The following is a 16774-nucleotide window of genomic DNA, read 5'->3' on the forward strand; positions in this document are numbered from 1 at the left end:
TCAGTGAGTTAAGGATCTGGTGTTGTCACTGCTATGGCAGAGATTAGATCCCTGGCCTGGGAGCGTCTGCTTACCACAGGTGCAGAAAAAAAAAAAAAAAAAAAAAAAAAAGAAAGAAAGAAAAGAAGAAAGTCTCATCTTATTCAGAGTACAAAATACACTAAAATTAAGATTCATGGTCAAAGCTGCTCTTAAAAGAAGGGTGTAGCTGAACAACCTTTTGCTAATATTCCAGAGAAGTCAGAGTACTGAGTCACATAAATGATCTTTAAAAAGATGACATGTGTGACTCACAGATTCCCTCAGCCTTCTCAGCAGAAGCCAAAAATAACAACGAAATTATCCAGAGAAGAATTATGTAGGATCCTCTTGTCTAATGGAGTGAATCCTTGTGTCACATATGAGAGAGCCACAAGATTCTTGATAACTTTTTAACAGCAGAAACACTGCCAGTTTGGATTTTAAGGGACAGAGAGAGTACAAAATGAAACGCTGTCAGACACTCAAAACTCTACAAACACGAAACTGGCTGATAAGGCTACTCACCAACAAACACGATAACCTTCATGAAAAAGAAAGCTGCATGAAAAATAAGCAGAGGACAGAAGCTTGCAGAGCTACAAGCTAAAGAAAAATTATTACCAGACCTTGAAACTGGAGTATGCCTGCATGGATTTCAAAACTGCTTGGGATCAGTGACAACTTCACTATTTTATTGTCTGAACAGAAATGTCTATTACTATCATCACATGTCTATCCTCATCACTGGATTTTAGGAGTGGTAACTTGTTTCCTGAGGTTCAAAGATTAAGAAGAACTGTGTCTCAGGGTGGATTATAGAGTGTCATTCATAACTGATTAGATAATGCTTCAGAAGGCCTGAGTTATGAGATTCTGGATGTGGAGTTACGACTGTAATGAGGCTGAAACTCTGGGGATAGGATGAATGAATTTTGCACATGGGAAAGATGTGAATCTTGGGTCAGAGGGCAGACTGCATAGATAGAATAATGACTTTCCAAAGATGGCACATTCTAATTGGGAGATCTGTGAATATGCTAACATAATTATATACATCTTCTATTACTAAGCAATGTGTATGTTAAAATCTCCCATTATGATTTATGGATCTGTCCACTTTTCCTTAAAGTACTGTCAATTTTTTACTTATCATCAGGGTCATGTTATTATACATACACATTTAGAATTATTTTATGTCCCTGGTGATTTCAAACTTTCATAGCTACAAAATAATCACTTTATTTTTTATAATATTTTTGTTTTAAATTTCACAATATCTGATATAATACAGCTTTCTTTCCTTTGGTATTTGCCAAGAATATTTTTTTTCTTAACTTTCATTTCTAATATATATATATTTTTCCACTTTGGCTACTTTTGAGAATTTTTTTCTCTTTGCCTCAATTTCCTGAAATTTCATTATGATGTGTCTGAGTATTTCTTTTTATTCATCCCACTTGGAATTCTCTGGCCTTCATGAATCATAGCCTGATCTGACTCATTTGTTTTAAAATATTCTCAGTTATCTAGTCTTCAGATCTTGCTTCTGGTCTACTCAAGATTATCTGTCTACTTTCTACAGACTGTCAGCTGACTTGTCAATAGTAATAACTTAAGTCAGAAGACAATAAATAATATCTTAAAATAACTACCACGTAAAATTCTAAACAATATAAATAATTCAAGAATGAAAGGAAAATAGTTATTTTCAAACAAACAAAAACTGAAAGACATCACTACCAAAAGACTCACACTAAAAGGAAATTTCTAAAGGAATGTATTCTCAGGCACGAGATCTTACTAGAGGTAAAGTTACAGATGTAGAATAAATAAAGAGAAAAACAATGATAAATACATGTAGGCCAAGTTTAGATGAACAATGACTACTCAAAACAATGTCTTTAGATAGATGTATTAATATGTGTGTGTGTGTGTATACATCTATAGATATAAACACAAACATACTTCTGATAGATAAAAAGGATCCAACAAACAAAAACTAAGCAATTCAAGAAAAGGTTAAAAAAAAAAAAAGAAAAGAAAAAAAGGACAGAGACTAGGCAGGATAGACAGAAAGCACAAAGAAACATGAGATTTAAACCTAAATAAATAAGTAAATACATGAAATTAAAATGTATTAAAAGTGCCAATGAAAGACATTTTCAGACAGGATTTTAAAAAAAAAATCCACTATACATTTTTCGAAACCCACAGAAAATACAATAGCAAAAGTGAACCTTAATGTAAAATACATGCTGGGTGTTGTGTTATGTCAGTGTAGTTCACTGATGGTAACAAATGTTCCCAGTGGTGCAGGATGTTGATAGTGGGACCGGCTGTGCTTGTGGGGACAGCAGATATATGGGAACTCTCTATACTTTCTGCTCAATTTTGCTGTAAACTAAAACTGCTCTAACAACAAACTTTATTAATTAAAAAGTCAGTTATGTTAATTACCAGAGACAAGTAATCCACCAAATAATAACTTTATGCTATATAAAATATAATCGTGAGTGGAGGATTCCCGTCATGGCTCAGCGGTTAACAAATCTGATTAGCAACCATGAGGACACAGGTTTGATCCCTGGCCTTGCTCAGTGGGTTAAGGATCCAGCAATGCTGTGAGCTGTGGTGTAGTTGCAGACATGTCTCAGATCCCACGCTAATGTGCTGTGGTGTAGCCCATCAGCTACAGCTCTGATTCAAGCCCTAGCCTGGGAACCTCCATGTGCTGCAGGTACAGCCCTAAAAAGCAAAAAAAAAAAAAAAAAAAAAAAAATATATATAAAATCCTAAGTTAAAAATCAAAGCTTTAAATGAGAAAACAGTGACCTCTAAAACTTCATTAATATAAAACATAAGGTAAAATACAGTTTATTTTGCCATTATCCTCTCTGAAGCAAAAAAATATGTAGATAAAAACCAAATAATTCAAAATATATTTAACATGAAATCAAAATCTTGATTAACATGTATTAATAATGTATAATTAAAGCAAGGATCATTTAGACATTATTCATAGATGAATATTATCATTATTCATAGTTATGCAAACTACTTGCTCTGAGTAAGTCTTTGTGACTAAAATGAGAGATCACTACCTAAAAAACTTGACTGAATCTTGCTGGTAGTTAAAAATTACTTAAAACGAGTTTCTGTTGTGGCTCAGCAGGTTAAAAATCCAACCTGTACCCAAGAGGATATGGGTTTGACACCTGGCCTCACTCAGGGTTAAGGATTCAGTGTTGCTGCAGGCTGCAGCGTAGGCTGCAGGTGTGGCTCAGATCTGGCGTTGCTGTGGCTGTGGCGCAGGCCAGCAGTTGAAGCTCTGATTCGACCCCTAGCCTGGAAACTTTCATATGCCATAGGTGCAGCCCTAAAAAGAAGAAAAAAAGAAATTAAAGAGCCAGGAACCATGTAAGTACTTCACAAGAATCACATCATGTCATCCTTTCAACATTATGATGAATACTCTAAGAAATAAAAACAGCTTACCAAAAAAAACCACCCGGAAGAGTTAAGGTTGGATTCCACATCTATCCAACTACAGAGCTTTTAATCCTAACCACCACACAGAAGTCACTTTATTTTCTCAGTTAATTTCTTCTTTCTTCTTGGCCATACCCACACCACAGGGGCAACTAGAGCCACAGTAGCAGAAATGCCATATCCTTAACCCACTGAGACACCAGAGAATTCCTATGTTAATTGCTTGACAGAAAAATAAAAATTCATGACCTCTAATCATCTCATCATTCTACATATTCTGTATACAAAGCAAAGCTTAATTTTCACTAAACAGTGATTCAAAAGCATAAGACAGCTGCAGAGTAAAATCAAAATAATATATATCAATCAAAGTGTTACTGTGGCTTCTTTCCCTATTTAAATCTGCACTGTACAGGGATGTAGTCCAACTGCTATATAGTTATCTCTTCATTTGTGACTCCAAAAACACATAGCAGTGTAAATTCAGGGTTAGTAAGAAGTCAAAAAATGCAATAAAATGAGATAGGAATGAGACAATCTTAGATTAATAAACTACAGTTAGGGCTGTTAGCATCTTGGAAGACAAGTGGGAAGCACAATAACCGTGACAAATTAGAAAAATAGTCTACAGAGGAGAAAATGAAATTCAATCAAATGCTTATGTACTATAATTTAGTATTTATTGACCACTTTCCATATGCCAGGAACTGTACTAGATATTGAGAGTATAGAGATAAAATGGTAAGATAAATGCTATAATATTGATAGACATGTATAAATGGCTATGGGCACCTAACTTGAGGGGAAAGCAGAACAACTGGAAAGAAAAAAGGACAAAGAGGATTTCCTATTGAAATTGGCATTTGAAGCAAACCTTAGAGGAGGAGAAGGAAATGAGAGAGGTAAAGAAAGGCAAGGAACATGATGTACAAAGGCACAGAAACAAAACGGCACAATCCATTTAGAGAACTGAAAGAGTTTAACATAGGATAATAGGGCAGACATTGGAGAGTGAGAGAAATAAGAAGGCTATACAGCATCTTCACGAGAGAGAATTTTACCTTCAGGCCGGTGAATGAGGTTAAACATGAAAGTGACATGATGAGACACGTAAGTAACAGTAATCTAAGTTAAGGGGGGGGTGCAGTCCTACAGCAAGACAGTGGCAATGAAGATGGACAGATACAAAACTGTTGGGAATAGACACAGAGAACACGGAAAAGACAAACATCTAGGACGTTTCTAGCATGATTAACTGAATGAATGATGATGGTGTGACAGAAGACAAAGAAGGCACTATGGCAATACCTCCAAGTGAAAACTAATTCTTATCCTTTGAGGGTCAAAGAAAAACTTTCATGAGGAGGAAATACCTAGTATGGGATTTAAAAGGTGAACAGAAATTAAGACAACGGGTTGGAGTTTAAAAGTTGGTGGCGAGTAGGAGGCACTCACCAGTGCCTTTTATCAGCAATAAAAGATGAGGCTAGAGAGGTCAGAAGCTACCAGATCAAAAATGCTTTATAAGCTTTTTAAGACTTTTGGATTATGTCCTTCAAACGATGGAGAGCTGTGTTACGTTTAAAAGGAAGAAAAATAAAATCACATTTTTATTTGGGAAAAAAGACTCTGCAAGATGAAAATGGATTGGAGGACTAGAATAAAGCTGAAAAATGAGGGGGGTGGTGGGGGTGAGAAGAGATAACCCAAATGAGAGATAACAGTGGACACATTTGAGCTCCTGAAGATTGGGTGTCTGGGGATGGAGTTGAAGCTAACATACAATTTCTTCTATATAACAGCTCATCTATCCATCCAACTTTTTTTTTTTCCTTTTTTACAGCTCAGTTCCTTTTTTTACGGCTGCAGTTGCTGGCCTACCGCAAAGCTTGTAGAAAAGCCGAATCCTTAACCTACTGAGTGAGGCCAGGGATTGAACCCACATCCTCATAGACACTGTGTTGGGCTCTTAACCTGCTGAGCCACAATGGGAACTCCCTCCATCCACCTTTTTAAAGCAATAAATTTACTGATTTATGAAAAGTAACTCATTAAGTTTTTTTAAATCAATAGTGAAATGATTTAATTCTAACTTAAAATAGTCCCCCCTCCCCCCAAAAAAATTTAGGAAAGGCATGAAGAAGTATATTAGTAGATTTTAGTCTTTTCCCCCTTTTTGGTTGTACCAACAGCATGCGGAAGGTCCTAGACCGAGGACTGAAACTAGACTTTAAAATATAAGATTATTACCACCTATTAGTGAAAAAAAAAATGAAAATAGAGTAAGAAAAATAAATGGAATCTGGATCTAAAAAGCTAAGGGTGACAACCAGAATTCTGGCATGAGGAACCGAAAAAATGATAGTACCATTTATTAACAAAGAAAACACAGGAGAAGGCAATGTGGGGGAGGGTATGGAGAGAGACTTAAATAGTTAATAAGTATAGTTTAATTTTCTGTGTTTAGTAAATACACTTTTGAATAGGCTATATTAGAGGCCCTGTGAGGCACTTAAATACCAATATCAACTAAGCAATGAGATGACATTAAAGACTAAAATACAAACAGTTGATACTCAAGAGAGAAAAGAAGGCTGGAAACAGAAATTTGGAGGCAACAGCATAAACAAGGTAACTGAAACCCTAGGAGTAGCTAATACTCAAGGAGAATACATAGAGTAAGAGGTAAGATGGCCTAGGACAAAGTCTTAAAAGCTCTACATTTTACAAACTGCTACAGTAAATGATGTCTATAGAAGAGAATGAAAGGACCGCGCCAGATAAGTTAAAATGAAAATTAGGAAAACAAGCTTATTTCAAAAACTAGGTCTAAAGAGTCTTTTGAGGGAAAAAAAAAGTAAACAATATCCAATGCTGCTAAGGTAAAAACTGGTTATAGTATTTAGATCAAGGATACAATCTTTAAAAGAACAATTTCAGTTAAGAAAAGAGAATGGCAAGTGAAGCAGAAAAGACTGGAAGCACAAGCAAATCTCTCAGGAAATCTAGTTATAAAGATGACAGAATATGGAGACTAGAGAGATTTAAAATTATGTAAGAGATGTTTTGTTTTGTTTCCTAAAAGGAAGGAACAAGTAGAGATCAAAGGGTTCAAGATGTAAGATAAAGGAAGTATCAACAGGAGATCCCTGATGTAGCAGGTGATGGGATTCAAATCATAGATAAAACATTCTCTCTCGACAAAAGAGAAACATGTAAAATACAAGCAGAAGGTGTGGGTATGTATTTTCTATTCATAAACTTACACAAAGTCTTACAGAATGGAAAAATTATATATTTTAGGTTGCATCTGTACAATGAAATTTTTGTTTGTTTGTTTGCTTTTTAGGGCTGCACTTGCGGCACATGGAGGTTCCTGGGCTGGGGTCAAAGTGGAGCTACAGCAGCCGGCCTACACCACAGCCACAGCAATGCTGGATCCAAGCCTCTTCTGCAACCTACACTACAACTCATGGCAACACCGGATCCTTAACCCACTGAGCAAGGCTAGGGATTGAACCCACAACCTCATGGTTTCTGGTTGGATTCGTTTCTGCTGCGCCACAATGGGAACTCCAAAAAATTTTGTTTAGCCATGCTGGTAGCATGCAAAAGTTTCCAAGTCAGGGATCAAACCCGCACCACAGCAGTGACAAAGCTGGATTCTTAACCCATTGAGCCACCAAGGAACTCCTGTACACTTAAATTTTAACAATAGTATTCTCTGTGGGATTGGGTCATAGTCTACACTGTTTTATCATGCTCTTTCATATTTTCCAAACTTTCTACAGTAAGCATATATACTTTTTAAAAATGGCATTGTCTTTTGAATTATAAAGAGTGATTCATTATTAAATCAGATAACCTAGAGAACAAAGGAAAGCAGAAAAGGGAAAAAAGTAATACCTACAACCTCCAAATGTGCTGCTTTCATAGGTTGAGAAAATATGTCAGTTACATTACTCAACATTCTCTTAGAAAAAGGAACATTAATAGGAACACTGAATTGGAATAATCAAAATGGATAACTAGCTCTATCATTCCGACCTGGAATAAAGAGTGGGTTCCAGCCTCCTCTTAGCTACCTAAGATTCCATTTTAAAAGCGGATTAGTAAATTTCCACTTACTAAGGTAGAACACAGGTATTTAGGGCTTATCAGTAATCTAGAGGTAGATCTTTTCAATACTGCCTTCCTTCTTAGCCATAAAATTACTATCCATTACTAACATTCATGCTCACTGGCAATGATTTAAAAAAAAAGAAAATTAAAAAGGCAGGCTTACAATTGTGGTAAATTTGGTCTAACAAAAGGATCATTTTCTGCTCCATTGACTGCTTTATTTTTCCTTTGTTTTGGTTCAGAATTGGTAGAGGGTGCCTGAGAATTATTAGCTGTGGGAGGTTTGCGTTTGGCTAGAAGTTTCCTTTGCCTTTCAATATCTTCCCTTTGCTGATTCACCCATTCTTGTTGCCTGCATAAAAAAATAAATGTAATAACAATATTAACCTTCCATTACTTTTAAAACATGAAAACACATTAGTAAACCTTAAAAATGATATAATACAAATTTGTAACCTTATGGTCTACCTGGTGAACCAACTTGTTCTCATTGTCCAGGTCTCATTTGAAACATTCATTTCTAAATGAGGTCTTCCCTAAACCCCCTGGACTAGGGAAAGATGTGTGGCCATATATAATGTCACGGTACCTTGCAGCTTACCACTATTCTTTTCAGCAAGTATTCCTAGAGACACTTGATCAGAATGTGTCTGGTTAGGCTACACCAATCCATAAAAATAGAGATCACAACTATTTTATACTCATTGTATCCCAAGTGCCCAGCACAGTGACTGGTGCATGCTAGGCATTCAATAAATACTTGCTTTTTGTTTGTTTGCCTTTTTAAGGCCACACCCGTGGCATATGGAAGTTCCCAGGTTAGGGGTCAAATAGGAGCTGTAGGTGCCAGCCAGTCACAGCCAAAGCCAAGCCAGGTCTTCACAGCAATGCCAGATCCTTAAACCACTGAGAGAGGCCAAGGATAGAACCCGTGTCCTCATGGGTACTAGCTGGGTTCTTAACCCACTGAACCACAATGGGAATTCCCAATTTTATTCTTTTTTTTTTGACAGCTTAATGGAGAAATTCTAACTAGCAGAGTTTATACTTAAGATTTATATTTAGAGTTATATTATGTAGTTTTCTCTTTTAAACATTACCAGGACAACTGTAGGTCTGGGTTTTGCAGCTCATAAAACACTCAAAATTTTTAAGTTCCGTCTCAACTGTATCTCCTACTCTCTACTTTTACTATTAATAGTTTAGCTCAAGCCTAACCATCTTTCATTCGGATGCTTCTCCATCTGAACTGTCAACAATTTATTACATTATCCTCACATTACCATCTTTTTAAAGTTATATTTTAAAAAACTCAATTCTGACCTCATTCATTATATACAAAACTTTAACAGTTCCCCATTATCCACATAATTAAAATCCAAAAATTTCTGGAGTTCCTGTTATGGCACAGCAGTAAATGAATCCAGCTAGGAACCATGAGGTTGCAGGTTCAATCCCTGGCCTCGCTTAGTGGGTTAAGGATCTGGCGTTGCCGTGAGCTGTGGTGTAGGCTGAAGATGCAGCTCAGATCCTGTGTTGCTGTGGCTGTGGCGTAGGCTGGCACCTGTGGCTAGATTCGACCCCTACTATGGGAACCTCCATATAATCCAGGTGTGGCCCTAAAGGGCAAAAAAAAAATCCCATTTCCTACCATCACAAAGACACTGTGCTTCATTATAGTATACCCAGTACAGTGTGTGGAACAAAAGCTGAATAAATCAATGGAGATAGAAGGCCATTCTGTGTTAAGGACTGGAGCCCAGGGTTTGAGACAGCAATTTTTTTGTGATACTGTATGAAATAAGCTTTGCCTCCATTTTCCATTTAACTGGACTGACTCTGATAAGGCTGATTTAAATGTTGGTACTACTCTTGCTTTTCAGGTTTCTAAAAGTTTTCCAGCAAAAAAAAAGGGAAGAGCATAGATCCCAGCTCCTTAACACATAAGCAGTCACCCAATTCTTACCTGCCACCATGTATACTCAAGAAAACATGCTAATGATTTCTCCATTTTAAAGTTCACCTCAGAATTTCAAAAGCCGCATGTACATCATACTATACGGTTGAATATGTTACTATATGGATGAATGTTAACCAATCGAAAAGTCTGCTAAAGCTAAAATTATAACATTTCTGTTTTAAGGCACTAAATTCTATGATTTCCAAGAGTAGTTAAGAAGCAGGACATAATTCCAAACCTATAATCTTTAAAAGTAATGAAAACCCAAAGGAATGCTAAATTTTTTGAAATATTTAAGAATGACTAACTTTACGAGATTCTGAAATGCAAAACCATCTGTCCATTGTTCAGTAAATGAAGCACCATGTCTAACTGTTGTAAAATGCCCAAGGCGTAATCGGTCTTGCATACTCTTCTCTCGGCTTGACAATTTTTCTTGTGTACTCTGAAAAAAGGGGGGAAAATCATCATTCAATTTTATTAATTTAAATTTTAAAAGCATACACGGTGAAAGGGACTGGTGAAAGGAAACAGAAATTTTATTAAGCTTTTAACTTACCTTTTCAATAAGCAGTTTCTTGCTCATTGATATACATTTATTTAATCGTTCTTTGTATTTTTCAAGTAATTTTTGTTGTTCATCTATCTGCCGTCTGAGATCACAGTTAGCCTACAAGCAGACAATGAGAAAAGGGCTAGAATTTTTGTATATGAGACACTTATGAATATTTGTACATTTTCAACAAATTACATAAAGAGAAGGATTAATAAGATTAAGTACTTGAGTATGAAACTAAAACAATCTGTTAAAACATCTACTTACCATGGGATAAGACTGTCATATGCTGCTTAATTGTGTAGTGGAAAGTACATGGAATTTGTACCCATACTCCATGGGTTCAAATCCACTCTCCAGTATACAATCTTGGCTGAGTTAAGTAAGTCATCTGAACCTTAGTTTAGTTTTCTTATTTCTAAAAGAGAGCAATACCATCTATCTCAATTAGTTAAAAATAACTAACACATATTAAAAGTGTTCAACACTTAAAAATGAGTTCTCTTCCATCATTTGTAACTAATAAAACTTTTTTCTCCGTTAAACTTGTGGATGACACTGCAGATGCCTATTCAATAGCTAACTATTCTCGTCATCTTTCTCAGCCATATGAATACCGACTTTGTTGGCTTTGTAGGCAGCCATATGCTCAGGGAAGGGGTTTCTCTCTTAGCTCAGAAGTTTGATTAGTCTAGTACAGTTCAGTCCAGAAAATAACCTAGAGAACTAGTTGAAACACAGCTTGCTTGGACCCATTTCCAGAGTCTGAGTTAGGAGGCCTGGAGGAGGGTCTGAAGTTTATTTCTAAAAAGCTGTCCAGTAATGCCGATGCTTCTGATCTGGGGGTCATTCTTTGAAAACCATAGGTCTAGCCCAATCATGCTGGAAGCAAAAAGACAGTGGTATAATAAGCTGAAAATGCTGGGACAAAATACAGCTGCCAACCGAAAAGCATATATTTAATAAAACTTTTTCACAGAAAGGGTAAAATAAAGATGCTTTCAGAGGAACAAAAATGGAATTCAGGAGTTCCCGTCGTGGCGCAGTGGTTAACGAATCCGACTAGGAACCATGAGGTTGCGGGTTCGGTCCCTGCCCCTGCTCAGTGGGTTAACGATCCGGCGTTGCCCTGAGCTGTGGTGTAGGTTGCAGACGCGGCTCGGATCCCGCGTTGCTGTGGCTCTGGCGTAGGCTGGTGGCTACAGCTCCGATTCAACCCCTAGCCTGGGAACCTCCATATGCCGCGGGAGCGGCCCAAGAAATAGCAACAACAACAACAAAAGACAAAAGACAAAAAAAAAAAAAAAAAAAAATGGAATTCAGCAACAGACCCTCATCATTATGTGCAATTCAAACAAAACTCCAACTGTGTTTGTCTGTACACATCCATGACTTGAAAAATGACTTGAACATTTCTCCAAGACTTGTGCAAAGGGCCAAAAATACCCAAAAAGAAGAAGATACTTGTTCAACCACACACCAATATTTAAAAGAAACCTATAGTAATTACAATCACTGAAGTATATTCTCTCTTTCTTCTTTAATAATGGAAAACAATGAGTTCCTTGGTGGCCTAGTGTGTTAAGGATCTGGCATTGTCACTGCTGTGGCATGGATTCAATCTCTGGCCCAGAAACTTCCATATGTTGTGGGTGCAACCAAAAAAGAAAAAAAGGAAAATTTTATATTTTATTCTGGATTAATATGTAAATAACTAAAAGACTGTTTCCCAGGATCCCTTGCAGCTAACACTGGTCAGTGAAATGTAGGCAGAAATTGTTCAATGGAATACCTAAGAAGACTGTACACAGAATTGTTGCACTTGTTATTTCCTTCCTCTTTTTGTTTTCTGCTTATGAACACAGATACCATAATTGTGACTATAATAAATATTTTACCTTGAAATGACCTTCAAGATGAATACCATGTGCTAAGGATGAGGGAGCTGAAAAACTGAAGGAGCCAAGATCCAATGACACTGTGGAGCCAGCACACCTTTCTATTCTTCCCTCAAAAAATAATATTTTATCTCATTTAAAGTACTGTTGTTTATGTTCTCTGTTACTAATAGCCAAAGACAACTGCTAAATGATAAAATGATGCTGTGGTACTAGTATTGGAATACACAAACAGAACATGGAACTTAGCACAGAACACAGAAATAGATCCACTTGTATAAAGAAAATGAGATTATATGATGGAGCAGGTGGTAAAGAGTAGACTGGTAATTACATAGTCTGGGCGACTGGTTATCTCTATAGAAAGAAATTAAAATGAAACTACTTCACAACACACTCAAAAATGAATTCCAGTGAGATTAACAATTCATATTGAAAAATCAGACTATAAAACTATTAAAACATGGAACATCTTTTATGATCTTCAGGAATAAAACATTTAATTCTTTTGGTATACCTTTGATCTGTGGCAAGGATAATGAGCAATAAGATTATTTCTTGCCCATTGCTGGTAGAGTGTAAAATGATCCAACCACCTTGGGAAAAAATTTGCCATTATAAAGTAGAGCTGAGGCAGCAGAAATAAATCTGACTAGCGTCCATGAGGACGCAGGTTCGATACCTGGCCTCGCTCAGTGGGTTAAGGACCTGGTATCACCATGAGCTGTGGTGGAGGTCACACATGCACATGCGGCTCGGATCCTGTGCTGCTGTGGCTGTGATGTAGGCCAGCGGCTACAGCTCCGATTCGACCACTAGCCTGGGAACTTCCATATGCTATGGGTGAGGCCCTAAAAAGACAAAAATAAAATAGATGGAGTTCCCGTCGTGGCGCAGTGGTTAACGAATCCGACTAGGAACATGAGGTTGCAGGTTCGGTCCCTGCCCTTGCTCAGTGGGTTAACGATCCGGCATTGCCGTGAGCTGTGAGCTGTGGTGTAGGTTGCAGACGCGGCTCGGATCCTGCGTTGCTGTGGCTCTGGCGTAGGCCGGTGGCTACAGCTCCGATTAGACCCCTAGGCTGGGAACCTCCATATGCCGCGGAAGCGGCCCAAAGAAATAGCAAAAAGACAAAAAAAATAAAAATAAATAAATAAATAAATAAATAAATAAAATAAAATAAAATAGAGCTGAGGATATGCATGCCTTGTACTCTGGCCACATCTCTCCTAAGCATAGACCGTAGAGAATTTTTTCCACGTCTGCTATAGAAGGCATGTACAAAAATGTTCCTAGCAGAATTGTTCATATTAGCAAAAAGTAGAAATAAAATGTCCACCAAGAGCAGAAAAGATAAATTACAGTACACTCATATAATGTCTTACTATATAGTAGTGAAATGAATACATGACAATTCCACATAGAATGTTTAGTGAAAACAAACAGGGAAAAGAGTACATAGAGTGTTATATAAACTTCAGGGGGATGCGCTGGGGTTGTGGAATGGAAATCCTATAAAACTGGATTGTGATGATCATTGCGTGACCATAAATACAGTAAATTCATTGAGTAATAAAAAAATTTTTTTTTAATTTATATAAAGTTCAAAACCAAAGTGAAATAATGTCATTAAGAATGTATAAGATATATGTAATGTAACTATAAAGAAACACAAAGGCTAAGAAATAAATACAAAACTCAGAAAAGTGGTTAATGGTAAAGGGATGTGAGAGTGTCCTGGGATGGGCTAAGGAAACGCACACTGGATGCTTCAAAGGTACTGTAAGATCACAGATGATGGTTTCACTGAGTTTCTATACCAATGGTTCTCAGTGCTGCCTTAAATTAGAATGATGTGGAGGAGCTTTAAAAACTACCAGTGCCCAAGCCCTGTATCGCATCAATTTAATCAGAATCCTTCTGGGTGGAGTTTAGGCATCAGTACTTGTATGAAGTGCCTCCCACCCTTTCCATCTGATGATTCTAATCAGCAGCAAGGGGTGAGTACTACTGCTTCACCTTTTACTCACATATTAAGTACACCTTTTGCTGTTTCTTTTTATAAAGTTTACATTAAAAAAAATTCACAAGATTGCTGTAGTTACTTCATCTGGTATAATACCAAATGGCAGTCACATTTTATTTACTTATTTTTTGCCTTTTTTTTTTTAGAGCCTCACCTGCGGCATATGGACGTTCCCAGGCTAGGGGTCAAATCTGAGCTACAGATGCCACAACCACAGCAATACAGAACCTGAGCCGCGTCTGCGACCTACACCACAGCTCATGGCAACACCGGATCCTTAACCCACTGAGCTAGGCCAGGGATTGAACCCACAACCTCATGGTTCCTAGTTGGATTCTTTTCCACTGTGCCACAATGGGAACTCCGGCAGTTACATTTTATAACAAAATCGATTAACTTTAAAACTAACATGAAATGGGTATCTGTCTTAGGATAATCAATCAAGTAAAAATAAATTTTACAAATTTCCCTCTATGTCTCCAACTACTTCTCAATTCACATTTAAAGAGCTAATAAGTTTTTCTTTAAAAAGTTCATTATTTTCTTTCTTTCTTTTTTTTTAGGGCCATGTCTATGGCATATGGAAGTTCTCAGGCTAGGGACTGAATTGGAGCTGCAGCTACCAGCCTATACCACAGCCATAAGCAATGTGGAATCCAAGCCGCATCTGCAACCTACACCACAGTTCATGGCAATCCTTAACCCACTGAGCGAGGCCAGGGATCGAACCCACATAATCATGGATACTAGCTGGGTTTGCTATTGCTGAGCCATAATGGGAACCCCAAAAGTTGATCATTTTCAATTACATGTACTTATATTACCAGAAAATGGTTATTTTTTCCCAGCAATTTTTTTTTAACAATGCTAAGTATTTTCTCAGTAATTTTATTACTGCCAAATAACTTACTCAATTTTCTTCCCTCCATGACTTATTACTTACCCTGAGCAAGTCATCTATACGACCTTCCTTCTTTTCCAGGTCCTGGTTTTTATTACTTTCTAATGCTGCTAATTTCAGCATTGTAAGATCAGTCTAAATGAAAGAAAGTATTGTATTATCTCCATTATATATACTGAATACAAACAGAAATTAGATTTTCCTCTGATCCTAAAAAGCAAAGAAAGTACTGGAGTCTGTACACATAAAAGTGTATACCAAAAAGTCTTGGTGCAGTTTTAATATCTTTAGAAATATAAATGCTACAAACTTAAAAAGAAACATTTACAAGGTTAATTACTTAAATTTTTAGAATATTCATATGTTCTTCATTAAAACTCAATAAACCACTATTTTGTACTATCAACTCTAGCTGATTTTTGAATATGACATAAACCTTCACGAGCTGTTCTCTGAATGAGAGCAATGTACTTATAAATCCTGTCTTAAAGGTCATCCAAAGAAAGAATATTTGATGCATGCACAACAGTTTGAATAGAAAAAGTCTAATGGCAATAAATTGTACAACTAAAGAAGCAAGCAAGAAGATACACTTTTTCGATCCCTGGTCAACCAAAAACTATCACATGGATAACGTGAAAATGAGAAACTGTACCTAAAATTCATAAAACTAAGTAACTGTAAAAGACATCTGATTAGGAGTTCCCACTGTGGCGCAATGTGATCATCGGCATCTCTGTAGCACCTGGATGCAGGTTTGATCCAGTTCCAGAACAATGGGTTAAAAGGACCCAGAGTTACTGGCTGCAGCAAAGGTCACAACTGTGGCTTGGATCGAACCCCTAGCCTAGGAACTCCATATGACTCGGTGGCCAAAAAAAGAGATATCTGATTAATTTTCATATGATTTTTAAGTGTGTAGAATATATGAATATAAAAAAGTACAGACACTTAAAACGAATTGCTTTTGGGAGCTGCCTTATGGCTCAGTGGATTAAGGATCAAGTTGCTGCTGTAGTGCAGAGTGAATCCATGGCCTGGGAACTTCACACCAAGGGCAAAGTTAAAAAGAAAATAATAAAAAATAAAATTAAAATAAATAAATAAATAAAAATAAAAAAGTAGTTCCTATCGTGGTGCATCGGAAACAAATCTGACTAGGAATCATGAGGTTGCAGGTTCGATCCCTGACCTTGCTCAGTGGGTTAAGGATCTGGCATTGCTGTGAGCTGTAGTGTACCTTGCAGACACCAACTCAGATGTGATGTTGCTGTGGCTGTGGTGTAGGCCAGCAGCTGTAGCTCCGATTGGACCCCTAGCCTGGGAGCCTCCATATGCCGTGGGAGCGGCCCTAAAAAAGCAAATAAATAAATAAATAAATAAAAACAAAAAGAATCAGTAAACAGAATTGACATGTATAGGTTGTTTTCTGTGTATTTAATTTGCTTAAAACACATATCCATTTAATAGGTGTGTAACAAAGGATAAGCTGATGGTAAACTGGGTGTTTCAATTTCTCACCCCTACAAAATATTTTTTGTTGCTCTTGTTTACTAATTAGCTTTCTTTATATAGAATTTTACTTTCTGACCATATTTAAAACAAAGACATCTTATTTGTGTGTACAGTAAGTTGGTCCCTCGTCTCTTAGAAATGATACAAAGAAATTTTAATGACTATTTACCTGAGTTATTTTAAAGGATAACTGCTTTGGTTGTACAATAGGGTGGTCCCCAAAAGCTAACGCAGTAGGAGAAGGGCTATTCGGTCGAACCTTAATAAAATAGTAAAATTTTTACAT

The 16774-nt window shown here is 36.9% G+C and overlaps 1 protein-coding gene across 3 annotated transcripts in view; it reads right to left on the bottom strand.

The window, feature by feature from the left end:
- TLK1 (tousled like kinase 1) overlaps positions 1–16774 on the bottom strand; it is a 159888-nt gene that overhangs the window by 41641 nt on the left and 101473 nt on the right. For 2 of the 3 annotated variants that reach the window (XM_001927890.6, XM_021075293.1), the window contains exons 7-11: positions 16658–16747; positions 15016–15108; positions 10152–10262; positions 9901–10037; positions 7796–7984 (exon numbers count right to left, since the gene is read on the bottom strand). In XM_001927890.6, coding sequence (XP_001927925.1) covers positions 7796–7984; positions 9901–10037; positions 10152–10262; positions 15016–15108; positions 16658–16747 — 620 coding nt within the window. The remainder of the gene's footprint in view (positions 1–7795; positions 7985–9900; positions 10038–10151; positions 10263–15015; positions 15109–16657; positions 16748–16774) is intronic. The other variant, XM_021075292.1, reaches the window with a different exon arrangement.

This window comes from Sus scrofa, chromosome 15 (assembly GCF_000003025.6).
Source record: "Sus scrofa isolate TJ Tabasco breed Duroc chromosome 15, Sscrofa11.1, whole genome shotgun sequence".
NCBI lineage: Eukaryota > Metazoa > Chordata > Mammalia > Artiodactyla > Suidae > Sus > Sus scrofa.